General features: G+C 48.2%; 1 protein-coding gene across 2 annotated transcripts in view; it reads left to right on the top strand.

Annotated features, from left to right (window-relative positions):
* The window catches only part of LOC138981980 (uncharacterized), a 275,745-nt gene that overhangs the window by 215,785 nt on the left and 34,418 nt on the right, over positions 1 to 25,542 (top strand). For both annotated transcript variants that reach the window (XM_070355180.1, XM_070355179.1), the window contains exons 146-161: positions 6,950 to 7,140; positions 7,611 to 7,823; positions 8,253 to 8,364; positions 9,432 to 9,676; positions 10,696 to 11,086; positions 11,340 to 11,557; positions 12,252 to 12,344; positions 12,754 to 13,146; positions 13,778 to 13,854; positions 14,116 to 14,179; positions 14,362 to 14,583; positions 15,366 to 15,550; positions 15,934 to 16,103; positions 16,685 to 16,800; positions 17,511 to 17,669; positions 24,962 to 25,157. In XM_070355180.1, the coding sequence (XP_070211281.1) occupies positions 6,950 to 7,140; positions 7,611 to 7,823; positions 8,253 to 8,364; positions 9,432 to 9,676; positions 10,696 to 11,086; positions 11,340 to 11,557; positions 12,252 to 12,344; positions 12,754 to 13,146; positions 13,778 to 13,854; positions 14,116 to 14,179; positions 14,362 to 14,583; positions 15,366 to 15,550; positions 15,934 to 16,103; positions 16,685 to 16,800; positions 17,511 to 17,669; positions 24,962 to 25,157 (3,045 nt within the window). The remainder of the gene's footprint in view (positions 1 to 6,949; positions 7,141 to 7,610; positions 7,824 to 8,252; positions 8,365 to 9,431; positions 9,677 to 10,695; positions 11,087 to 11,339; positions 11,558 to 12,251; positions 12,345 to 12,753; positions 13,147 to 13,777; positions 13,855 to 14,115; positions 14,180 to 14,361; positions 14,584 to 15,365; positions 15,551 to 15,933; positions 16,104 to 16,684; positions 16,801 to 17,510; positions 17,670 to 24,961; positions 25,158 to 25,542) is intronic.

Below are 25,542 nucleotides of genomic sequence, written 5' to 3'. Positions count from 1 at the left end.
GCAGATAATTTTGTTCTGGGTGACTGTTTTTCGCCGGTCTTAAAATGGCCGACAACAAAGCTAAACTGAGTGCGGGACTGGAAGGCGACAAGGTTCTTAGCCCAGTTAAGAAAGCTAAAGCTAAGGGTAAAGCCAAGAACGTCGATTTGCCTGTTATGCGGGTAGAAGATCCGGCAAATAGCACTTCGTTTGATGTTCCTATCCCTCCGAGGACGGGTTCCGTTCGTTCACAGCTCGCGTCCCCTGTTAGGGGGGAGGAGCCAGGGCCTTCAGCCCTGGGCTCGTTGAAGTCCGAATTGTTTGATTTTATTGCTCAACAGTTTGCGTCTCGCTCTGGGGTCCCTCCTCTGCCTCCGGCGGTAGGGGATCCTTCCTCCCTGGCCCGACTGCGGTCGTCGTCGTCGTCGACTCCGCCGTCTCCGGCGGATGGGGGGGGTGGCCGGGCGGCCATTTCTTCTGCGCACTTGCTTGGTGCACCTGACCAGTTCGGGCCTTCCCTCTCTGCCTCTGGTAGTGCGGCGGTTGCGCTCGAACACTCTCTCCGTAAGGAGAGGGGGTCTGCTTCCTCTCTTTCTCTTCCCGCTCAGCTTGCTTTTAGCAACACTGCAGTGGGAAGTCAGCTCTCTCCCCTTGTGGGAGAGGGAGAGAGGGGGCATGGTAAGTCACAGCCTGGGCTTGGTCCCACCTTGTCCCACTGGGGGCAGGGGGCTGTGTCAGCTTCTCACTCTTTCCCACCCACTGGGCGGGACTGGGTGGGGGCTGGTGTAGCGGCTCACTCTTTCTCGCCCGCAGGGCATGATCGGGTGTCCGCTATTGGACTGGCGTCTCAGCCAGTACCGGTATCGTCCATTGCGAGCAGCCGCCCCTCTCCCCAGCAGGGGTGGTGGGGTGGTGGGGCAACGGGACTACAGCAGGTTGACGGGTACGGGCGGCCTTTCACGGTCTCGCCTCTCACTCAGTCTTACCCCTCGCAGGGTTCACTTGCTGCAGCTACGAGCCAACTCCCACCGCATGCAGCGGGCGGGGCGGCTCAAACTGGCCATACTGGTTTGGACAGTTGGGGCCAAGCGCCCGGTCAGCGGTCTACCGACAATGGGCCTGGCGCGGCTTTGTTGGGTGGCCCCCTCCCCCCACCTGCTTGGCGGGCCTCTGTGCCTACTGTCTACCCTTCTACCCCAGTGGGGCAGGGGGGGGACGGGGGGTGGCAAGCGGGATCGGGTCACGCTTTTGTTGCTCCTGTCTCCCCTCCTGTGTACAGTGATACTGTAGAGGCTGGGGATTCGGATTCTTCTGTGGAAGATGAGGAGTGTGTGGCCTTGCCTTTTGGGTTTAGGCAAGCCATGAGAAGAGCGGCTTGTGTGGCAGCTCGTTACTTTCCGGAGGGGGTGGTGGATTCAGGACAGGGTGTCTCTTTTCCACCGTCTGCTGCGAATGATTTTCGGCCTTCGCAGGAGAGTTCACAATCGTTTCGGTTTGTGGAATCTCCTGCCGTGGCGTATCACATGTCGCAACTTTTGGCGCGACCGGCACCTCAGGGCAGCGGTCTGTCTCCAACTCCTTTCCCTTTGTTGCATGCTCATGATTCAGCGCCTGCTTCAGCCGATCCATGGCTAGCGTCAAACGCGCAGGCCACTTCTTTTTCGCCGTTAGTGCAGAAAAAGCTGGACTGGAATGTGAAGTCAAGGAACTTTGTTCAGACTTTTGCTTTGCCGAGAGCAACTTTGCCAATTCCGCCGGAGTTGCTTGCCTTGTTGCCAAAGCAACCTTCTGCTAAGGAGGGGGTCTCGTTCTCGGACGCTTCTCTCTCTTCTCTGGAGGAGATTGGGCGTCTTGATCTTGAATTGGCTTCTATGGCAGAGTCTTTGCTCCGAGCTCTTACTCGAGCTGTGGCTGGCTCTTTGGAGCCGTTTAGACTCAGGGAAGACGCCTCAGCCAGTGACATCTCCGTACTGCTTGCTGCTTTGGGGATGGTGAATTCTGAGAGGATGAGCATTTCAGCGAGGCTGTATGCTCATGCTGTCTTTTCACGGCGTGATCTGCTGCTTTCTCAAGCAGGTTTTTCCCAGCAGTCTACTGTGGACTCGCTTCGTTCCTCGCCTTTCGTTGAGGGCTCTCTCCTGGGTAGAGTAGCCCTGGATGCAAGGCAGCGGGAAGTTCAGGAGGCTAAAGACAGACATCTCGTTGGGATTTCGTTTAAAACCCCAAAGAAATCTCAGTCTTCTTCTAAGCCTGCCTGGAACAAGAAGCAGCACAACGCCTCTCGTCCTAAGGAACAGGGAGATAAGGGCGCACCAGCCAAGGGTGCTCCTTATCCTAAGAAACCCTCGTTCGGGAAGGGGAGGGGGGGGGCTCGAAAGCCCTCCCCCCAATGAGGCTCTCCCGATCACATCACCCCTGTTCCCCCCACTTTTGTGGTGGCGGGGGGCCCCACCAGGGCCATTTCCATGTGGCAGGCGTTAGTGCACAGCCAATGGATTTTGCGGGTGGTGCGATCGGGATTCCGCCTGTTGTGGGAGGGGGAAAAGGCTCCCTTGACCAGGGTTCCTCCTCCCTTTCGTTTTCCGGCCAGCCTAGAGGCCAGAGCGGCCATAGAGACAGAGATCAGGTCTCTTTTGGCCAAAGAGGCTATAGAGGAGATTGTGGATCACTCCTCGCCGGGGTTTTACGGACGCCTGTTTGTTGTGCCCAAGGCGTCGGGCCGCTGGAGGCCTGTTCTCGATCTTTCGGTCTTGAACAAGTTTCTGCGGAAGATCAAGTTTCGTATGGAAACGCCAGCTTCGGTCAGGGAGGCCCTGCGCCGGGGAGATTGGGTGACTTCGGTGGATTTGACGGACGCCTACTTTCATATCCTTATGTATCAAGTGGACAGAAAGTGGCTCCGGTTCCGCTGGGGTCATCGGATCTTTCAATTCAGGGCTCTGCCCTTCGGGCTGTCCCTGGCCCCGTGGGTTTTCACTTTGGTGATCAGACAGTTGGCCGCGCTGATCAGGCAAAGAGGTATTCGTCTACGGACGTACCTCGACGACTGGTTGATTCTGAGTCAGAGTCAATCAGTGTGCCTCTTGAACACTCAGGTAGTGTTGAACCGGGCTCTGAGCCTGGGGTTCTCTGTGAACCAAGCGAAGTCGGAATTGACTCCCTCGCAGAGGTTTGTTTACCTCGGTATGGCGTTCGACACTGTCGCTTGGACGGTCCGGCCTACGCAGGAGAGGATTCAGAAGCTTCATGCTCTCATTTCGGCCGTGGCTGGCAGCCAGCAGGCTTCGGTGAGGGTCCTTACCTCGATTCTGGGCCAAATGGAATCTATGGCAACTCTGGTTCCCTTAGGGAGGGTGTACAAGAGGCCTTTCCAGGCTGCGCTCAGCTCTCTCTGGGAGCCGGCTTCGCAAGATTGGGACAAAATCGTCTCCACGCAGGGATGGTTCAGTCACGCGACGGCTCGGTGGCTGGATCTAGACTGGATCTCTCAGGGGGTCCCCATCTCTCTGCCCCCTCCGGACATAGATCTGTTCACGGATGCGTCTATGGCTGGGTGGGGGGCCCACATCGGGGGCCAGGCGGCCTCCGGTCTTTGGACTCAGGCCCAGCGTCTTTGGCATATCAATCGCCTGGAGTTGGAGGCTGTTTCCCTCGGTTTGCTTGCGTTTCTCCCTCTGGTGGGCGGCAGACATGTCCGGTTGCACACGGACAATACCACTGTCGCTGCCTACATCAACAAGCAGGGAGGAGCTCGGTCGTTTTCCCTGTCAGACAGGGCATGCGAGGTTCTGGTGTGGTGCCACTCGCATCGGATCATGATTTCAGCAGAGTTCCTGCCGGGCAAGCTCAACGCTCTGGCGGATGCGCTCAGCAGGTCCTCTCAGGTGTTGCACACCGAATGGACGATCACTCACGGGGCGCTCCAACGCCTGTGGGCACAGGTGGAGAAGCCCATGATCGATCTATTTGCAACGAGATTTTCAAAGAGACTTCCCATTTTCGTGTCCCCCTTTCCGGACACGGAAGCCTGGGCAAGCAATGCGTTGGAGATCTCGTGGAGCGGCCTTCAGGCCTACGCATATCCTCCCTTTCCTCTACTCAGCAGAGTGGTGAGGAAGGCCGAGCTGGATCGTCCGGAGCTCCTGCTGCTGGTAGCCCCCTGGTGGCCTTCCCAGCAGTGGTTTCCAGATCTGCTGTTGCTGGCAAAAGGGGTTCCGATCCCTCTAAATCTGGTGCGGGGAGAGCTCGTTCAGCCAAGAACAGGCATTCCGCACAGAGACCCGCAGGCCCTGCGCCTACACGTTTGGAGACTGTGAGGTCGGAACTGCGGAAATCTGGCGCTTCAGACTCTACGCTGGATTTGGTTTTTAAGGCGCATAGGTCCTCGACTGCGTCTGTGTATGCTTGCCATTGGGCCGCCTGGGCCAAGTGGTGTAGGGAGACGGGGGTCAATGCCGTGGCCCCGCGCTCGTTACAGGTGGCAAATCATCTTTCTTTTTTGTCTGCTCAGGGCAGTTCGGCCTCTGCTTTGAGAGTCCGACGTTCTGCTATATCTGCTACTCTGAGGCAGATAGGCAGATTGATTAACGTTAACGGAGTGATTGCTAGTGTGATCAAAGGGGCCGCTCTCCAGGAAGCGCAGAGACGGACCTCTGTCCCGGCATGGGACTTATTTTTGGTTTTAGAATTTTTGCGGTCTGCGGCGTTTGAGCCTTTGCAGGCTGCTAGCCTGACTGATTTAACACGCAAGACGGTTTTTCTGCTTCTTCTGGCTACTGCTCGGCGAGGCAGTGAGATACATGCCTTGTCGGGTTTGTCGGAAGACATCGCGTTCGAGCGCGATGGTTCAATGTCGCTTCATTTCCGGCCTGGTTTTCTCGCGAAAAATCAAAAGCCAGGCCAATCCCCGCCCGTGGTCCGAGTCCCCCCGCTTGGGACTATCCTAGCTTCGCACGATCCGGACTTAGCTAACTGTCCAGTTAGGGCCTTGAAGTCTTACTTGGCTCGCACTCAGTTGGTTAGGGCCAAAAGCCAAAAACTTTTGTTCATTTCATTGAACACGAAATATGACAGGGACATATCGAAATTGACCCTTACAAGATGGGTGGCGACCCTCATTAGACGAGCTTATGAGTGGTGGCTCTCTCAGGAGAGGGGGGGCGTTCAGTCCTTCCTATGACATCAGCTCGAGTACATGAGGCCAGAGCCTGGGCGTCCTCTGTGGCCGTCTTACGTTCAGGGCGATTAAGCGATGTCTTGCAGACAGCTTACTGGAAGTCAGACGATGTCTTCATCAGCTTCTACCTTCGTGACATCTCTTGCACGCGACTGGATGGCTCCAGTGCTTTGCCGGCTTTGGTGGCTGCAGGGCAGGTGCTTGCAAGGACATAAGTAAGTTCCCTCCGCCTTTAGGAGGAATCTGCATTCATAAGAATTGGAGTAAGAATATGTGATTAAATCGAAAATTTTTAATTAAATTTTGATTTAATATAATATACTTACCCAATTCTTATAGTTAATACCCTCCCATCCGTCCCCGCTGGATTATGTCCTTGGGGGTTTGTTTGACTAATAGTCTCGAATGAACATTACGGATGCTAGCGCTCACGTGGTGCGCAGGGTGTTATGGGTAACCGAGCAAGGTCAGGCCATAGCAACGGCTATGGCGTCGCTTTTAGCTTGGTTACCACCCTACTAAGGGCAGGTAATTTGAGAGGTTTTTCGACATCTAGCATGTGGGACTAAAGTCAATGCATTCATAAGAATTGGGTAAGTATATTATATTAAATCAAAATTTAATTAAAAATTTTCGAATTTGGGATTTGGGATTGGATAATCTCACGCAGACCTATTTCTGATTTTTGGCGATCAGTCCCTACGGAAGTTGTGCAATAGGGTTTATATTTACAACAACAGACCCTATTGATAGGGAAGTTGTGCAATTGGGTTTATATTTACAGACTTACATGTGGTTCCGGTTTCATTGCCGTGGTTGAAGCACAAGCATACCCAATCTGCAATCAGGTTTGCTTCTGTGACTATCAAAAGTCTATACATTTTGCAACAAATTCTTTTTTACGGTACATGAAGTACATTCTGGGTAAAATCCAATTCTTGGACAGGCTACAAATTTAAACCCTGCAGCAGATGATTTTTCCAATGTTTGCACTGGGTCAGCAAACTCTCCTTTCCCAATAAAACATTCATTGTATGCAGTGTTGAAATGAAGATAGTTACCATAATATGCAACTTTCAGTCGTTGACTCCCTTCTCAAACATGATCCTTGTTCTCTCAGCATTTACAGATTCCCGGCAGTCACCATTTGCAAAAACGCTATCCGCAGCAAATGGAATGCCACGTATGAAAGCATGCTATATGACATCATAGGAAACCAGGCAAATTGAATGCTGCGTATGAAAGCATGCTATATGACGTCATACGAAACCAGGCAAATTGACTTAATACCAAGCATCTGGTTGTCTCGGCCTTCTCCGTGCATAGTTTTTTGAGCATTGTTTCAATGTTCAGTGATTTTCGTTAGTATGTGCACAAGGGGTATGCGCACTGAAACTTCATCTGCAACAGTCAGCATTGACCATTTGGGTGGTTGTTGCTGAAAAAACCAAACCAATACCTGTTTATATTCAGGTTATTTTACCTGTACTATGATTTAAATCACACTTGCTTTCTGTATCCACAGGTGTGTGCTACTGCTTCAGCAACAGGACAGGTGTAAATTGCTTGCTATGTGTGTGTTGACAGGTGTACATTTCCTGCTTTGTCTATGTCCACAGGTGTGTGCTACTGCATCAGGTGTAAATTGCTTGTTATGTCTATGTCAACAGGTGTGTGCTACTGCTTCGGCAACAGGACAGGTGTAAATTGTTTGTTATGTCTATGTCCACAGGTGTGTGCTACTGCTTCAGCAACAGGACAGGTGTAAATTGTTTGTTATGTCTATGTCCACAGGTGTGTGCTACTGCTTCAGCAACATGACAGGTGTGGACTGCTCGCTGTCAAGTGTGGAGCCGCCCAGCCTGACTTCACTCAGGGGAGGAGAGCTGTGTGACACCACGCTGACCGACTGTCTGTCTCTCGTCGTCTATGGCAACAACTTTGTCAACTACGTCAACCTCACCTGCCACTTGACTAAGATCACGGTGAGGCAGTGTTTTGTTTGTATGCATGTATGTATGTTTATTTGTGGTATTACAGGAAAGAGAAAAAAAACACCATACACACAAAAGCCCACTGGTTTATGTGGGAGACGCAGCCCAGAGACGCAGAAGAAGGAGAAGACATGAACGGATGGTGGAGTTAACAAGCTTACAGTGTTATCTGCCTTAAAATGTTACACAGAGTCTTCAATACATAGCATTTGTGTGTTGGAATGTTCTTTTTTAAGGTTTGCAGTAAGGGTGAAGCTTTTTTGCTTTTACTCTTTTTTTGCTTTCTTTTCCCAAAGCTATAAAGCATGATATTAATTTGTCGAAGTCTACTTCAGGAACCTCACAGCACAAAGCTTTGGTACTGAGTTTTCGCTAAAAAGACTTTGCAAGGTCTTCATGAAGTCGACTTGGGGCACAATTAAAAACGGCCTTAAACCACTAAAATTCTGCGACTGTTACAGAAAACCAGCACAGCCTTCACAGAGAGCAGTGAGCAGTTTGAAGTGAACGCTACGTACGTCAGCTCTCAGGAGATCCACTGCTCGCTGCCATCGTCAGACAGCTTCTACCTGCGTGTCAGTAACGACGGTGTCACCACCAGCACTCAGCGACTCCGTCGGATCCTCTACAGCTCACTCTGTGAAAAGTGCAACACCACCGCCTGCACTCGAAGGGTGAGAGATGTTGAACAATTCTAAAGATTTAGTTGTCACCTCTCTTTTGTAAATGTTCTATACTACCTGTCAGAAAAAAACTAGGCAGATATGTTTAAGTGCAGATCTTTGTGATGAGAGCATTTATTAAACTAGTTATATGACTGAAAAGGCATCCATTTTCCTACCATGTGCAACAAACTCATTGATTTAACATAATGAAGTGTCTGTACAGAGGAACCTACAGCACAGACACCCCCCCCCAAAAAAAAAAAAAAAAAAAAATCAAATCAAATTCACAAAAGCAAGGTTCTCACATTCAAATATACTGAACAAATCGACTGTTTTTTTCTTGTGCACCAACAAGGTGTGTTGGTATCATTTGGTGTGGGGGTGTGTACAGGAAAAGAAAAGACATCTCTGATTTTGATGTACTGTGTTTGATTTCAGTCTGACATCTGTGAGATTGACGGTATGTGCTACGAGGATGGAGATGTCAACCCACGCAACGCCAGCCAAGTTTGTCGGGTGGACACTCCAGGAACCTGGACCATTGTTACAGGTAAATCAGTTTTCTTACTTTATTTGTCCCCTAAGTTTTGAACAGACCGACCACAGGATATGACGGCCATAAACACTGAACGCAGAAGAAGAAGAAGAAGATGTCTCCATTATTTTCTTGTACTGTTTTTCCTGATATATTTTTGTAATCAAGATGTAACAAAAATGATAGTCTGGTTGCTGGTGATAATGATGGTGATGTTAATAGTCAATGAGATAGTAATTAGACTGGACCCCATGATTTGTAACAAATTCCTTCTATTGATGTGTCGAGCTTGGCTATATCAGATTTATTTTATTCAGTGTAGAAATAATTATCCTGGGCATCTCTGTCTTCTTCAAAATGACTTTTGTTCCTTTACACAAATCCCACTATCCTATTGACATGCATTATATATTCATTCGCCAAATCTGATCTTGTACTGTTTCTTAAGAGCATGTATATAAGCATAGCTTGTTGTGCTCCATTTATCCAGTTGATTGTCTGCCTATTATTACCTGTATTTTTTCAAATAACATTGTTTAACTCTTAACGTCCTGTACCGCGCGGTTCCGCTTGACGTCAATAATCCTGAACCGCGCGGTACCGCGCGTTCTCTGCTAGTGTCATTAAACAAGAGTTACCAGCCTTCCGATGCTCTCCTGCATTGGAAAACAGCTTTAGTCCTTCGATGCACATGGCATGGCTGCCGGTCGTTTTTTCTCAGGACTTTTGAATGTGATTTCGATTTTTGTGGACGGATTTTGTTCGGATTTTTTGTGTTAGCTTTCAAAATTCAACATGGAGACGAGTGATAGTGATAGTGACACGTCTTTTCACGGGTTTGAGGTAAGAAATGTGGAGAATGACTTCGATGGTGGTGATGATGATAGTGGACAGAGTGATCTATGGTAAAAAAAAATATCAAGTAAATCCATCCATAAACAATAAAAATATGATTTTTTTATTGAACACGCCCAAATTTTGTCTCTTTTTCCCAAATCCTTATAGGATTTGCACTGGGACATGCAAAAAACCTTACAGGACGTTAAGAGTTAAACTTGAAATTCACTGTATGTATGTTTCAGCCACTGACATCGTCATTCAGCGACTGACCTTCGTGAAGATCATCGGCACCTTACTGCAGACGCTGACCTTCAACTTCACGGTGGTGGGCGGCCCCAGCCTAGTGCCGGGTCCCCTGGGGGGTCTGGCTCTGCTGCTGAACGGAGTGGATCAGTACATGGACCTCGGAAACGCTGATGGCTGTCTCTGGGATCTCGAACGCTGTGACCTGGGTCTCACTGTGACCTTCAAGCTCAAGGTCACAGAGGTATGTTACAATACAGTACAATACAATACAATGCAATAATGCTTTATTATCTCAAAATAAGAAATTGCATAGAAGCTGACAATAAACACACAACACACAATGTGGACTGGGTGGCCGAGTGGTAACGCACTTGCGCTCGGAAGCGAGAGGTTGCGAGTTCGACCCTGGGTCAGGGCGTTAGCAATTTTTTCCCCCCTTTCCTAACCTAGGTGGTGGGTTCAAGTGCTAGTCTTTCGGATGAGACGAAAAACCGAGGTCCCTTCGTGTACACTACATTGGGGTGTGCACGTTAAAGATCCCACGATTGACAAAAGGGTCTTTCCTGGCAAAATTGTATAGGCATAGATAAAAATGTCCACCAAAATACCCGTGTGACTTGGAATAATAGGCCGTGAAAAGTAGGATATGCGCCGAAATGGCTGCGATCTGCTGGCCGATGTGAATGCGTGATGTATTGTGTAAAAAAATTCCATCTCACACGGCATAAATAAATCCCTGCACCTTGAATATGTGCGCGATATAAATTGCATTAAAAAAAATAATAAAATCCCTGCGCTTAGAACTGTACCCACGGAATACGCGCGATATAAGCCTCATATTGATTGATTGATTGAACAGCATTAAAAAAAATCAATATAAGCAACTAACACAAACACACACAAAATCAAAGTTTTTAGATGGCTTCTTTGATGTGTTTGGATGCTCTGTAAACTCTTGGTGATTTGAAGTGTCAAGTGCATGTTAGTCAGTTGCAATCTCATCTTGAAAGCTTTGTTTTGTTTATATTAACATGTTGAAATTTGCTGAGATGTTTGTGCACTGTGAATTTTCTTGATTGCATCCATTTGACAGAACGTTAAAAAGTTTGTTTTGTTTTTGTTTACATGTTGAACTTCACTAGGATGTACCTGTAATGCGATGTTTTCGTTACAATAATTTTACACAATGCGCGTAGAATTTAATTTTTATTATGCAGTAATTAATGTATTAGCATTCAATGATTTTGCTGTGTCTTTTAGCTGCGTGAAGGCTCAGTGATATTCACCAGTGGTGGCGACGTAGCGACATCGTACGGTCTGGCCATGTGGTATAGCGGTGGGCGCCTCTACCTGCGAGTCAGCACCCTCACCAGGGAATGGACCGTCTTCACCACCGACTTCCAGCTCAACGTCTTCGTCAACATCAAGTTCTCCTGGAGCGTGAAGACCGGCCTGGTTCTCTTCTTCAACGACAAGCTTGAAGTTTCCACACAGGAATTCATCAAACGTACGCGTCAGAACATCCAGAGAACAGCCATGTTCCTGATCGGTACGACCATCAACAAGGACAGGTTCACGCCCATGGAGGTGGAAGGATTTGAGATTGCTTACTGTCCTGTGGATACCCTGGAGCAACTTGCAATTGCCATTGGTAAGCCGACAGAGACACAGAGAGAGGATGTGTGTGCATCTGTCTGTCTGCCTGTCTGTCTGTCTGTCTGTCTGTGAGTGTGCGTGTGTAGTTGTAGAGGGGGAGGGGGTAGTAGTAATGTGTAATGTGTAAGTTATGGTAAGTATGCTTATTGAAATTCGTTTTAGAACAAAATCTCAGGCATGGTAAGTATGCTTATTAAAACTATAGATTTGGGAAATAATCTTAGTTTACCGTCTTTTTCCATGTGCAGTTGCATCTGACTTTGAAAAAGCGCCAGAAGTGAGAGTGATAGGTGACAGCAACATCACCCTGCAGTGCTCCTTTGACCTCCTGGACGGCGTGGACCTTCAGTATCACGTCACCTGGTTCCTCAACCAGGGCATCATCGTGGACGAGATGCTGAATCAGAATGTGTCCGTCAGCATTCTGCGGGAAGATCAGCTCTCCACCCTGTCTTACAATGACTCCGTAGGTTGCTTTTTTCGTAACTTTTTTTAAAATTTCTGATTTAAATATCTGATTTCACCTTGTCTTACAATGACTCCCTAGGTTGCAACTTTTTAAATTTCTGGTTTGTGGTGGAAATTATTTTACCAGGGTCTGAGAAACCAAGGGAAGTAAGTGCTCTTAACCCCTTCACTGCCCACCCCGTATGTAATACGTGGTCATTTTCTGTTTATCGTACGCCCATAACCGTATCTCATACGTGGGATTTGTGTCAACAACATTTCAGGACATTTCTGAAAACTAAATGGGAGGTAACCACTGTCCAAGGACTTGTAGGGGTTCTAAACACAGTTCTTTCCCATAGACCGTTCGGATAAGTTACTACCACTGTGGCAGTGAAGGGGTTAATGCATACAACATGTGCAATTGAGAGAGGAGGGTTTTGCTATCTTGTGGTCAAGTTGCATATATCACACAATTTTGAGAATGTTGCCTTATTTGAGAAAGGTCTCTGTGGAGCTTATTCAATATCTTTCTTTTTGTGAAAGATTTCAGTGGTAGTGTTTTGAATTTTTTTTCCGCCCTCTTTTGAATAGCTGAACGACTTAGTTACTTCATATTTTGGGAAAAATATTTCTTGTTAAAAAGAAGTGAACAAACCCAAAACTTTCCTGTTCATGTTTACATCAATTTTAAAATGCATGTTTGTGGGCAGATCTCATGTGGTGTGTCGGCCTGCTACCAGAGTAATTGCCAACAAACCACTGGAGCTGTACGACGCAGTAAAATCATCATCGCACAGATCACAGTGAGCATCCTAGTGCATTGTAACATGTCAGAATTATTCATATACAACTGTACAACAAATGACTGAATTATTAGCACTTCAGTGGGGAAGAAAGAAAAGGGCATTGATTCTGTGTGGCTGGTACACATAATGTTTATGCTGTCTCTTTGCCTGTGTGTGTGTTTGTGTGTGTGTGTGTGTGTGTGTGTGTGTGGTGTGTGTGTGTGTGTGTGCAGGCATACGTGCATGCATACTTGTTTGTGTGTAGTTATTTTCCTTAAGAAGATTCGGGTTTGCTATCCATGGAGAATGAAGTGCAGCGACAGAGTTGCTCTATACCCAGTCCTTATTGTTATGTTTTTGTCCTTGAAAATGGATGTGCAGAAGAAGAAGAAGCATATCTATTCACCTGTATGTGTGTCTGCTACAGGTGAAAGAAGACAGGCTGGTACTGACGGAAGGGGAAGACTCACACCACCTGACCATCACGTCCACACTACCGCCACGACTCTTGTGCAGCAGCCCTGCCGACTCCTGTAGCTGGAAGATCTCAACAGTCTTCTTGACGCCAGACAGGGACATCCGCTGTGCCGACGGCAGAGACGTGGCCCAGGCCGTGATTGGCTGGGCCGGGGAAGACCAGCAGGCGGCGTTCTGCGGGTCACTGCTGATGGACAACAACTGGAGGTCGGGAGCCAAGGTGGCCGTGCGGGCTGCGCTGGACGGGCTGAAGGATGGAACCCAGGAACGCACGCTGCGTGTGACTGCGCAGTGGATCGTCAACACGCAGACTGTCTCTGTGGTTTCCGTTGCTCATATTCATGTGAGTGCAGTGGCGTTTTTCTTTTGTTTTCAGTATAATGCTACAGTTAAAAAACAACCCAAAAAAACAAGAAATGAAAAGCCACTTTATCATTGTAAGAGCACATTTATAAGTTATCTTGTTGTGCTCCTTTCCTATATACTGTAATAAATTCCATGGCTTTGTAAACATGATTAAACCAAATAAAAAGGAAGTTGTTTTCCTTGTGCCTTGGTTCAGGGTTTTTTCTCCTTTAATCCCTCGGCTGTGAGACTGCCAAAGAGTTTGAGTTACGTATTACTTTTTTTCATACTGTGCTCTGCACATTGAAATGTTCTTAGAGTTTGCAAAATTCAGTTTTGTCAGGATTTTATTTAACCTGAAGTGTCTGATGAAAAGTAAACATTTACTGCATCTTGGCAATTGTGCTGGTGATGCGACTTACTTCTTCTTCTTCTTCTTCTTCTTGTCGATCACTCAGATGGAAACGCCGGTTCTCCGCGCAAATGTTGCCGTGCGCTGTAGGTCGTCCAAACTGCCATAGAGCTTCCCTTGCACCGTGGTCGCCTTTGCCCCTGCGACTTACAAAATGCTTGCTGATAGTATTCTGCTGTAAGTGCATGAAATGAATTGTTTGTTTTTGTCTCATCAGGTGGAGATTGAAGACAGAGACAAGACGTCAGAATGTGGTGTCTTTGGTGACCCACACTTGAAGACATTTGACAAAAAGTAAGTAATTCTTTTGGTTCATTCAAAAGTCAAAAGAACGTATCTGCGCTCTCCCCTGTAACTGCAGGGCATTTTACTTGTCTGTCAGAGAAAAGTCTGTGCATAAGAAATATCATGTACATACACTTTGTTGTATTTTTGTTGTGACAGTATTTGCAAAATATTCTTTTGCAAAATATTCTGATGTGTGTTTTGGTTCAAGACGGAACAAAATTCAACTATGTCAGAGTGTGCTATAAATTTGCATTTGGTTTGTTTCAGGCGCTACAACAATTTCTTAGAAGGAGAGTTTGTGTTTTACAAACATAAAACTGATCCCTATGAGGTGAGAACTTTCAACTCAATTCTATGTCTGGAAAATGTTAACTGAGAGAGTAAATTTGAAATCTAAAGTTTGCATAGAGTAAGTGTGCTGAATGGTCAGGATGTGAAAACATGTTAAATGAATCAACAATGATCCAAATTTTTCATGAATGATTTCGAAACGATAATTCTGTTTGTGTATAGGTGCGTACGTTCTTCCGACGGTGCAACGAGATCACAAAAGCTGCATCCTGTGTGTGCGCTGTGGCCGTCAAATCCGACGACGATGTGATAGTTTTTGACAAGTGTGGAGCTGGTCGAGGCGAAACCACTGCGAATCGACCCATCACCGTCTCCATGTACATCAACGGAGAACTGACACCTGGCACCAGCGTCCTGAGACTGCGAGGTGGCAAGAAATTCAGGGTAGGGTTTGTGTAGCCATTTACTCTGCAGAGGAATTGCCTTATCAGTATCATCATCATCGTCGTAGTCATCATGATGAATATCATTAACGTCATCATCATTGTAGTTAACAGCAGCAGCAGCGGCCGCGGAGTCGTCGTCGTCGTCGTCATCATTGTAGTCATCATCCACCCGATGCATTCACATAATATGGCTGCCCTGGAATACCTATCCTGAACGGCTTGTGCCTAAGGTAGAATGTGTATGCAGCAGGTGCATCATCATCATCATCATCATCATCATCTTCACCATCATCATGAGTCTCCTGACTGGGACAGCTGTCAGGGAGGGCAGAAGAGGCAGAAACCCTTCTTCAGGCTGTACTTCTATTGGGGACCGTCGACTGAGAGTCAGGAAAGCTCATCTGTGTCCATTTTTTTTAGTGTTATAGGACCAGCTCTTTCATTGTCTCCCACATCTGTGTCCTCCTTCCAAGATTTGAACAAAGCTGTTGTGTTGGCTGCTGCTTTGTTTCTTCTCTGAACGTAGTCTTAATTAGTTAGTATTTTCCTGCAGATTAATCATTACACAGTACAGGTTGGTCTTTTTCTGATGAAGATCTGTGTGATGCCTTCTTTTCTCTGTCTGAAAGAATGAACATTCTACATTATGTGTGTGTGTGTTGTCAGCTGTGAACTTTAATGGGAAGGAGCAATTAAAAATATTCATTATATGATGATGATGATGATGATGATGATGATGATCATGATGATGATGATGATGATGATGATTTTTATGAACAGGTATTGCTGCCCACGGGAGGCTATGTGACTGTGGAAACCGGCATACTGAAGGGTAAATACTTGAATGTGTACATGCGCGGCTCGCCGAGAGACCGGGGTATGACGGAAGGTCTGTGCGGATCAATGGACGGCGAAAGGGACAACGACGTCAACATGGAGTTGGATGCCTTCAACAAACACTGGAGGTTGGTCAATAATGAACACACTTACACACACACACACACACACACACACACACACACACACACACACACACACACACACACACACACACACACACACACACACACACACACCCATCCCACTGCCTCTCTCACTCCCACCATCCTCCCAAGTCCTCAACCCCAGCACACCCCCCACTCTTCCACCCTACCCACCTCTTGATAACCACCAACTGCCTATTACAACCACCTCAAATGATAACCCCGGACAAAGTTCTTTGTTATGTAATTCAATTAACGACTACCTGTTTGTAAGGTCCCGTTTTGATTGGTCCCTTGTGTGCTCGTTATGGACAGGTAAGACTATAGCCCTGCAAAGTGCTGACAACATTGTGTTTTACGTGCAGAGTGGAAGACAAAGACTCACTGTACACAGGATACTGTGCTGTAGCTGCTGAGAACGCTACAGTGGGGCAGGTGTGGTGCATGTGCACTGAAAGCAGAGAACTGTGTGGTACCAATGCACCCAGCCAGAGCTGCGCAAATGCACCCAGAAGAAGACGCTCACGCTCGCCAGGTAACTTATTTATATCACTGACTTTTCTTCTTCTTCTTCGTTCAAGGGCTGAAGCTCCCACGTTCACTCATGTTTTTGCACGAGTGGATTTTTATGTGCATGACCGTTTTTACCCCGCCATTCAGGCAGCCACACGCTGCTTTCGGGGGATATCATTGACAATGGAGGCCCTCAAATTGTTTCTGCCTTTGCCTTTATTCCTGCCTGAAGCTCCAAAGGAATGGATGTTTTAGCTAGGTTGGAGCAGTTTAATCATTACAATCATTGAACCACCTTGGTAAAAACAATAGAACTCCTCTTTTAAGAGCCCTCCAAATTTAAGAGCCCTCCAAATTTAAGAGCCCTCCAAATTTAAGAGCCCTCCAAATTTAAGACTTCCTCCATTGTCAGACCTTCCTTTTCAGATTTTCTGTTCATAACCTGTGTAAATCTATACCTCCATTTTAAGACTCCCTCCTCTTGAAGACCTGACTTTGTCAGATTTTTTTAAGTCTTAAAAGGGAGGTTCCACTGTACTCCTGAATTGTTAGGAATCATACTTCCTCTGATTTTGTGAGTAACGGAGGAGCGTTTGGTTGCAGGCAAGGACATCACCCAGGACCTTATCCAGACGTCATCCCAGAATCCACCTCAACGCTGTCTGACTCGCCAGCCCCCCACCGTGGTCTTTGAGTACGAGATCACCTATGTTGCTGAGGTACGTTGAGTATTTTCAAACCATCCACCCACCACACACACACACACACACACACACACACACACACACACACACAAACCCACACACACACACACAAACACACACCCACACACACACACACACACACCTACCCCCACCCCCACATCACCCACCCCCTTTCAACCCACACACACACACACACACACTCACCTCTAAGCTCTTCTATGCTTGCTACATTTTCTGGAATTTGTTTGATACTGTTGGTTTCCCCTTATTTTTAATCCATTTGCAGTGCTGCCATGTTTATTCTTGCAGGAATTTGCTGTGGATATGTATGTGCAAGGAGTTGTAAAGGTGCTAAAGAAGAGTTTTAAGTTATCTTGACTGAATTAGGCCAAGAAAAGAAAATCCAACCTACCCTAATTTTCCCTCCCAGGACTTTGTTTGACCTGTGGAGAAAAAAAAATCAATTAAAAGTGACAAAAATCAGTTTTGCAGACTTTACAAGGAAAGTTTTACTCTTTTCCGACATCCAGCGGATACAGCTCGCACAATTTCCATCCAATACAAATTCACATGCGTCAGTGTGAATACAAAAAAAGGAGGAAAAAAAGCAAACAACAACATTAACATACAAAAAAGTACCCAACCTTCTGACCCTAATTTTTTGTGACTTTTTGACAAACATTGTTTTTTGTGTGTGTGCCTTACCTTGTTTGTGTGTGGTGCAGATCCCAGCTTGGCCGACCACCGGCCTGACGTACGTGAAGGCAGCGACGGAGTGTCGCACACAGATAGAGGCTCAGCTCAACCTGGGCAAGTGCGGCGCCATCACAGCCGTTTCCGCACAACTCACCTCCGCCATTGACACCTGCATAGAGGATGTACAGGTGAGAAGGCATACAGTGGCACTCACCTTTTACAAACCGCTTTCAAGACCTCCCAATTTAAGACTCTCCTTTTTAAGACCAGTGCTTTTTACATTTAGTCAAGTTTTGACTAAATGTTTTAACATAGAGGGGGAATCGAGACGAGGGTCGTGGTGTGTGTGTGTGTGTGTCTGTCTGTCTGTGCGTGTGTGTGTGTAGAGCGATTCAGACCAAACTACTGGACCGATCTTTATGAAATTTGACATGAGAGTTCCTGGGAATGATATACCCGGACGTTTTTTTCATTTTTTTGATAAATACCTTTGATGACGTCGTATCCGGCTTTTTGTAAAAGTTGAGGCGGCACTGTCACTGTAAAGCAATCTTCGACGAAGGCCGGACTTCGGTATTGCATTTCAGCTTGGTGGCTTAAAAATTAATTTATGACTTTGGTCATTAAAAATCTGAAAATTGTAATAATTTTTTTTTTATATAAAACGATCCAAATTTATGTTCATCTTATTCTACATCATTTCCTGATTCCAAAAACATATAAATATGTTATATTTGGATTAAAAACAAGCTCTGAAAATTAAAAATATAAAAATTATGATTAAAATTAAATTTCCGAAATCGATTTAAAAACAATTTCATCTTATTCCTTGTCGGTTCCTGATTCCAAAAACATATAGATATGATATGTTTGGATTAAAAACACGCTCAGAAAGTTAAAACGAAGAGAGGTACAGAAAAGCGTGCTATGCAGCACAGCGAAACCACTACCGCGCTGAACAGGCTCGTCAGTTTCACTCCGTTTTGCACAAGCGGCGGACTACGGTCATTGTGAAAAAATGCAGTGCGTTCAGTTTCATTCTGTGAGTTCCACAGCTTGACTAAATGTAGTAATTTCGCCTTAAGCGACTTGTTCATATTTTCTCTTCAAAAGCTCTGTAAATTTATCTCCATTTTAAGAGTGACCCTCTTTTTTAAGACCTGATTTTCTCCGAGTTTTTGGAGGTCGAAAGAGGGGGGGGTGGGGGGGGTGTCCACTGTATCTGTTGACAGTCCCGGACGAAAGAATAAAAGAGATAGAGATAGGGAGAATGGGCAGTCGAGGTAAAAAAATAATGTCTTGACTCTATTTATTAGCAGGAAGATGAATGTGTGCATTTGAGAGTATTATTTGTTTTGGTTTTTTCCCTGTGTTAATTCCTGGAGTCAGATTGATTCTCCTCTTTCATTTTGTCAAAAAGTGCATTTAATATCATATTCTTACTCCGAATCACATTAGCATTGAGTCACCTGAGATGCTTATCACTGAAAAACGCTTACCCGGCTAAAGAATTTAAAGGGAAGCAACCCCATCACCAAAACGAAAGTGAAAGTAGCTTTGGTAATGGGCCAGTACACCGGGAGTTACCTCCCATACGGGTGTATGCCACGTCACTTCCTCTAGGAACACGTGCCTATTATCATACGTCTTTTTCACCTCGGAGAGGACGGTTCACTTTTTGACGCTCTGTGGCTGACCTTGTGTGTTTGAGTGACACCCGCCGGCCACGTTACCCAGCTTGTCTGCTCGCCTTGCCTACAGTTTGGTGAGCTCGTTCCCGTTTGTTGTTGGTTGTTTGCGCTGTTTCGTTACTGTACGTTGTCCGTTTTTTACGGACTTGTGTGTCAGTGACTTGCGTGTTTCGCCATTTTGTTGTGTGAGTTAGTTAGCTAACTCGTGTGACTTTGCTAGTAGCTCTGCGTGCCCTCTTTCTGTTTGGGCAAGTGTAGCTTTAGTATTTTGTTGACGCGTAAGCGTGTGTGTTTACTGTGTTTTCAGTCGTTTTGACTTACGTTTCAGTAAATCTTTTTACTTTGCCACGTGTTGTTGACGTTTGTGTCAGTGTCTTGCGTGTCGCCATTTTGTTGTGTGAGTTAGTTTTCTAGCTCGTGTGACTTTGTTTGTAGCTCTCCGTGCCTCTGCTTGTGGGGCAAGTTTAGCTATAGTATTTTGTTAACGCATTAGTGCGTGTGTTTACTGAATTTTCCAGTCGTTTAGACTTATGTTTCAGTAAATTTTTTTTTTTTCGCGTTGCCACGTGTTGTTGTCAACATGTCTGATTCAGACAAGCGCCGTGGCAAGTCGGACCCCAAGGGGAAAATTAAGGCTAAGTCTTCCTCTTCCAAAGCAACGTTACTTGTTACAGACCAAGAGCGTAACACTTTGTTGGCTGTACCAATTTCGGCGCCTAGCGCTGTTACTACTTCTGCTTCTTTTGCGGCGCCTAGCGCTACTGTTACTTCTGCACCTGTCTCTACATCGGAGACTTCGTCTTCTTTGTTAGCACCTGGACAAGGTGCGTTGGTTTCCTCTCTGTTAAAGTCACTGGTTCCAGAAATCCGCAGCTTGGTGCAGGCAGAATTTCAGCGTTCCGTCGCCAGCAGTTCGGCGTTTCCGGCATCTGGCAGTGACGTCCGGGCATTGGCTTCCGTGTCTTTGTCCTCCACTTCCGGCTTGGAGCAGCGTCCTCCCTCTTCAGCGTCGGTTGGTAAGCAGAGCTGGTCCGATAGCCCTCGTGAGGCGCCTGGACGTTCTCCTTCGGGGGACAGCTCTTTCGCATCGGGTCACGACCGATACCTTGCTGATCTTTCATTTCCGGCGATAACCTACGAGGCCCCGGACTTGTTCGAACAGCGGCGGCAGTCGGTTTCGACTGCCGCATTTCCGGCACTTGCCGGAAGTGATGATCCGTCCGCTCCGGCACGCTACGGCGGTCGCGGCAGGATGGAGTATTCACTGACTTCCGGTCCTTCCGGATCGCGAAGTCAACCAGTGCAGTCTTCACTTCCGCATTTTGCGGTTCCGTTGACTACACTTCCGGTTTCGGCCGGAAACGCTTCTTCCTCTTCTGGTGGTTCCTTCCGGATACCAGATAGTGGATTACAGCGTGCGCCTTCCGGCTTTCAAGCGCCTAGGCTTGAGCAGGCATCACTCCACTCAGTCGGGGGAGTGACGTCAGCTCATCCAGCTCCGGTTTTTGCGGATGGTCGTCCTGCTTACCCTTTACCTTCACAGGGTTTTGGGCGGCAGGATGACGTTAGTGCTCAGGCTTTTCCGGTTTCCGGTTTGCCAGGGCATGCTTCTGCTTCCGGAACTGGTGACTTCGGTCATGGTTCCACGTGTGACTATTCTGATGCTCCATCAGTGGTCAGCGAGGAGTCGCGGGGCGTGTTTCCGTCGAAGCTCAAGTCTGTTCTTGACGTCGCGGCGGAAGTAACGTCTCGTTATTTTCCTGAAGGGGTGGTGGCTGCGGACTCTTCCGCATCATTCGTTCCTTCTGCCATGGCGGACTTCTGGCCGGCACAGGAGGATGTTTCTTCCTTCCGGTTCGCCGAGTCTCCGTCAGTGGCTTACCAACTTTCGCATTAACTGGTTCGTCCAGCACATGCGGGGAGTGGTATTCGGCCAGTGCCTGTTCCGTTACTGCTTCCTTTTGGTCCAGTTCCGGAATCAGCTCAGCAGTGGGTGGCTTCAGCTGCCCAAGCCTCTTCCTTCGTGCCTACGGCCAATAGGAAGCTTGGCATGCCCAATCAGAGCCAGAATTGGCTGGCGTCTTTTGCACTCCCTAGGGCTACCCTTCCGGTTTCCCGGGAATTGCTGCCTCTTCTGACTAAACCGATCAAGCGTGATTCGGTTTTGCCGGTTTCCGAGGCTTCCCTCCTCTCTGCTGAGGAGGTTGGACGTCGGCAGATCGAACTGTCCTCCATTGCGGAGACTCTCGTTCGGGCTCTGTCTCGGGCATTGACCGATTCGCTAGTTCCTTTCACTCTCAGTGAAGAACAGAATGCGGACGATGTCTCTGCGCTTTTGACCGCATTGGCCAAGGTCAATGAGGAACAATTGCGTCTTTCCTCCCTGCAGTACACCCAAGCGGTACTCTGCAGGAGGGATCTCTTCCTCTCGCAGTCCCAATTCACGGAGCTGGCTACTAGGGAGACCTTGAGAGTCTCCCCGGTCTCAGAGGAGTCTCTCTTCTGTCCGCTGGCACTGGATGCCAGACAGAAGGAGATTCAGTCAAACAAGGACAGTCAGTTCCTTGACTACACTCTGAAGGGGGTGAAACAGTCTCAGCCTTCTAAACAGAAGCAGGCTCAGACATCGTCTAACCCCAAGCCAGCTCAGAAGCGGCAGGCTTCGCCGGCCGCTCGTGGTGGGAAGAAGAGGACGGCATCGGGGAGGGGGCGTGGCGGCTCTGGAAGTAAGCCACACCCCCAATGAAGCGCTCCCGATCTCACCTCCCTCCCGCCCTCCACCTTGGTGATGGCGGGAGGCCCCTCCCGGGCACTTTCTCGTTGGATGTCGGTACTAGACAGCCAATGGATTGTGGGAGTGGTGAGTTCGGGCTTCCGTCTACTCTGGCGGGAGGAAAAGGCGCCTCTTACCCGAGTGCCTCCGCGGTTCAAGCCCCCCTTCTCGCAGGAAGCACGTTCCGTCTTGCAGTCGGAAATTGCCTCCCTGGAGCAGAAGGGCGCGGTGGAGAGAGTTCGGGTCCACAGCTCCCTGGGATTTTACGGGCGTCTGGTCGCTGTTCCCAAAGCATCAGGAGGATGGCGTCCCGTGTCGGATTTATCTCTCCTCAATACTTTCTTGAGGGAGATAAAATTCAAGATGGAGACGCCAGCCTCTGTCCGAGACTCTCTCCGCCCAGGAGACTGGGTGACCTCGATCGATCTCACGGACGCATACTTTCACATTCTTATGCATCCGACCGACCGGAAATGGCTTCGTTTCCGGTGGGGAGATCAGATCTACCAGTTTCGCGCACTCCCTTTCGGGCTGTCTCTCGCACCGTGGATTTTCACCATGGTGGTGAGACAGGTCTGTGCACTGGTGAGGTCCCAGGGTATCCGTCTGCGGGCTTATCTGGACGACTGGCTCATCATGAACCAGTCCCAGAGCGGCTGTTCGCAGGATACCCTGACGGTTCTTCGAGAATCCAACTGGTTGGGGTTCTCGATCAACCGGGTAAAGTCGGAGCTGACCTCGTCACAGACATTCACTTATCTGGGGATGTCTTTCGACACGGTCGCTTGGACTGTCCAGCCTTCTCAGAGAAGGGTGGACAAGCTCCAAGCTCAGATTCGCTCCACTTTACCTCTCCTGATGGCTTCCATCCGCTCGCTCGCCTCCATCTTGGGGCAGATGGAGTCTATGGCTCTTCTGGTTTCACTGGGCCGGGTCCACAAATGTCCGCTTCAGTTCGCGCTGAAGCCGTTTGTGGACTCTCCTCTGGTGGACTGGGACGCCCTCATCCCTTTGCAGGGATGGTTCCAGTCTGCGACCCTTCCGTGGTTGCACACGGAGTGGGTCTGCAGAGGTGTTCCGATCGTCGTGCCCCTCCCCGACCTGGACCTCTTTACAGATGCGTCCAGGGAGGGTTGGGGGGCACATACAGATCTTCAGACTCCTCCCTTTCCGTTACTCAGCCGAGTAATCCGGAAAGCGGAGATGGAGGAGCCGGCCCTTCTTCTTCTGGTCGCTCCTCTGTGGCCGTCGCAGGTCTGGTTTCCAGATCTTCTTCGGCTTGCCCAAGGGCCCCCCATTCCTCTCGCACTCGTGCGAGGGGAACTAGTGCAGCCCCGAACAGGCATTCCACACGAGGAGCCCAGTCTTCTGAAGCTTCACGTGTGGAAGTTGTTCGGGACTCGCTGAAGCGCTCTGGGGCGTCGTCTTTGACTCTGGACTTGGTGGCTCGCTCGCATAGAGCATCCACCTCTTCAGTTTATGCTTCCCACTGGAAGGCATGGACTGCCTGGTGTTCAGCTAGAGGGGTGAGTTCGGTGGCTCCGCGCTCTATTCAGGTCGCTAACCACCTCTCTTTCATGTCTTCACAGGGCGCCTCAGTCTCCTCGTTGAGGGTCCGGCGCTCCGCTATCTCGGCGACTCTTCAGCAGATTGGTCGTTCTGTTCGAGTCGGGGGCGTTATAGCTGCAGTCATTAAAGGGGCTGCTCTTAAGGAAGCTAAAGCTCGTTTGCCCGCTCCCAAGTGGGACTTGTTTTTAATCCTGGAATTCCTTCGTTCTGCGGATTTTGAGCCTTTAAGCGAGGCCAGTCTGTTCAATGTCACTCGCAAAGCGCTGTTTCTCCTTTTGTTGGCTACGGCCCGACGGGGTAGCGAGGTCCACGCCCTGTCGGGTCAGCCTGGAGATATCTCCTTTGAGCCGGACGGTTCCGCATCTTTGCGTTTCCGGCCTGATTTCCTGGCCAAGAATCAGTCTCCGGGGCAGGCCTCTCCGCTGGTTAGAGTTAAGGCTCTGACCAGCGCGTTGGCCCCGGGTGACCCCGATTCGGTCAATTGCCCTGTGAGGGCACTTCGTCTGTACTTAGCCCGGACTCAGCCGATTCGGTCTAGTTCTCAGAAGTTGTTGTTTATCTCTCTCCTTACTAGGCGCGAGAAAGATTTGTCGAAGGTAACGTTGGCCCGGTGGGTGTCCTCGCTCATCAAGCAGGCTTATGAGTGGAGGCGCACAAAGAGGGGGGGGGTTATGCCCTCCTTGCCACTTGACTCGGCCCGAGCCCATGAGACGAGGGCGTGGGCATCCTCTCTGGCAGTTCTGCGCTCCAGACGTCTAGAGGAGGTGCTGACAACTGCGTATTGGCGTTCCGAAGATGTTTTCATAAACTTTTATCTTCGGGACGTCACAGCTCTTCGACAGGATGGCTCCAGAGGCCTTCCAGCGCTCATAGCAGCAGGCCAGTTCCTGTCCAGAACTTGATGGTGAGTTTTGATTCATTTCTAGCCCACCGCCTTGTTGATGTTATCTGCTAATGTGATTCGGAGTAAGAATATGATATTAAATGGAAAATTTCCTAAATAAATTATCATTTAATTAATATACTTACCCGAATCACATACTGTATTCCCTCCCACCTGCCCCGCTTATGGTTTTAAGATTTTTTAAAGCCGTATGATAATAGGCACGTGTTCCTAGAGGAAGTGACGTGGCATACACCCGTATGGGAGGTAACTCCCGGTGTACTGGCCCATTACCAAAGCTACTTTCACTTTCGTTTTGGTGATGGGGTTGCTTCCCTTTAAATTCTTTAGCCGGGTAAGCGTTTTTCAGTGATAAGCATCTCAGGTGACTCAATGCTAATGTGATTCGGGTAAGTATATTAATTAAATGATAATTTATTTAGGAAATTTTCCATTTACTTCATGGACAGTTTAAACGTATCTGGATGTTGCCTGATTTTGCAGGCAGTTGATGATTCCATGGCAGGTCCTGTGGGTCACACTTTTCTTATCTGCTGATTGCAGATCACAGGCCTGCTGTCGTGGGCAGAGTCAGCGTTGGGCAACCTGCTGCAGGTGTGTGTGACCAGTGTTGAGTTCAACATTGAGCTGTGGACCAGCATCACTGTGAACGGCAGCACTGTCGTTTCTCCACCGCTAGACGTCCTGGACAGCATACTGTGCGCCAACAACTGCAGCAACCACGGCCAGTGTGAAGAGGGTGGGTGTATGTTTGGTGAAATGTTAGTGTATATCAAGTTGGTTTTGTTTAGGCTTTGGAGCTCAAGAGCTCTGAGGATGTTGTGGTAAGAGAGTGTATGTGTGTGTGCAGGGTTCGTACAGGTCATGGAAAACCTGGAAAGTCATGGAATTTGATTTTTAATTTTCCAGGCCTGGAAAGTCATGGAATTTCAATTCAAGTCATGGAAAGTCATGGAATTTAACAAAAATAAGAAAGAAAAAAAAATTTAACTGTTGCCCAGCCATCCCCCCTTTGCCAGCCAGCAGCGATTTGCGTCGCCAGCACAAGGCTTGTTCGTATGACCAACTTCTCGTTCGTATAATTTGCATATGAGAATAACGGTATTTTTAACGGCACTTGAGCC

This window comes from Littorina saxatilis, linkage group LG12, assembly GCF_037325665.1.
Source record: "Littorina saxatilis isolate snail1 linkage group LG12, US_GU_Lsax_2.0, whole genome shotgun sequence".
NCBI classification, from domain to species: Eukaryota; Metazoa; Mollusca; class Gastropoda; order Littorinimorpha; family Littorinidae; genus Littorina; species Littorina saxatilis.
This window is presented reverse-complemented; position numbering and strand designations above follow the sequence as displayed.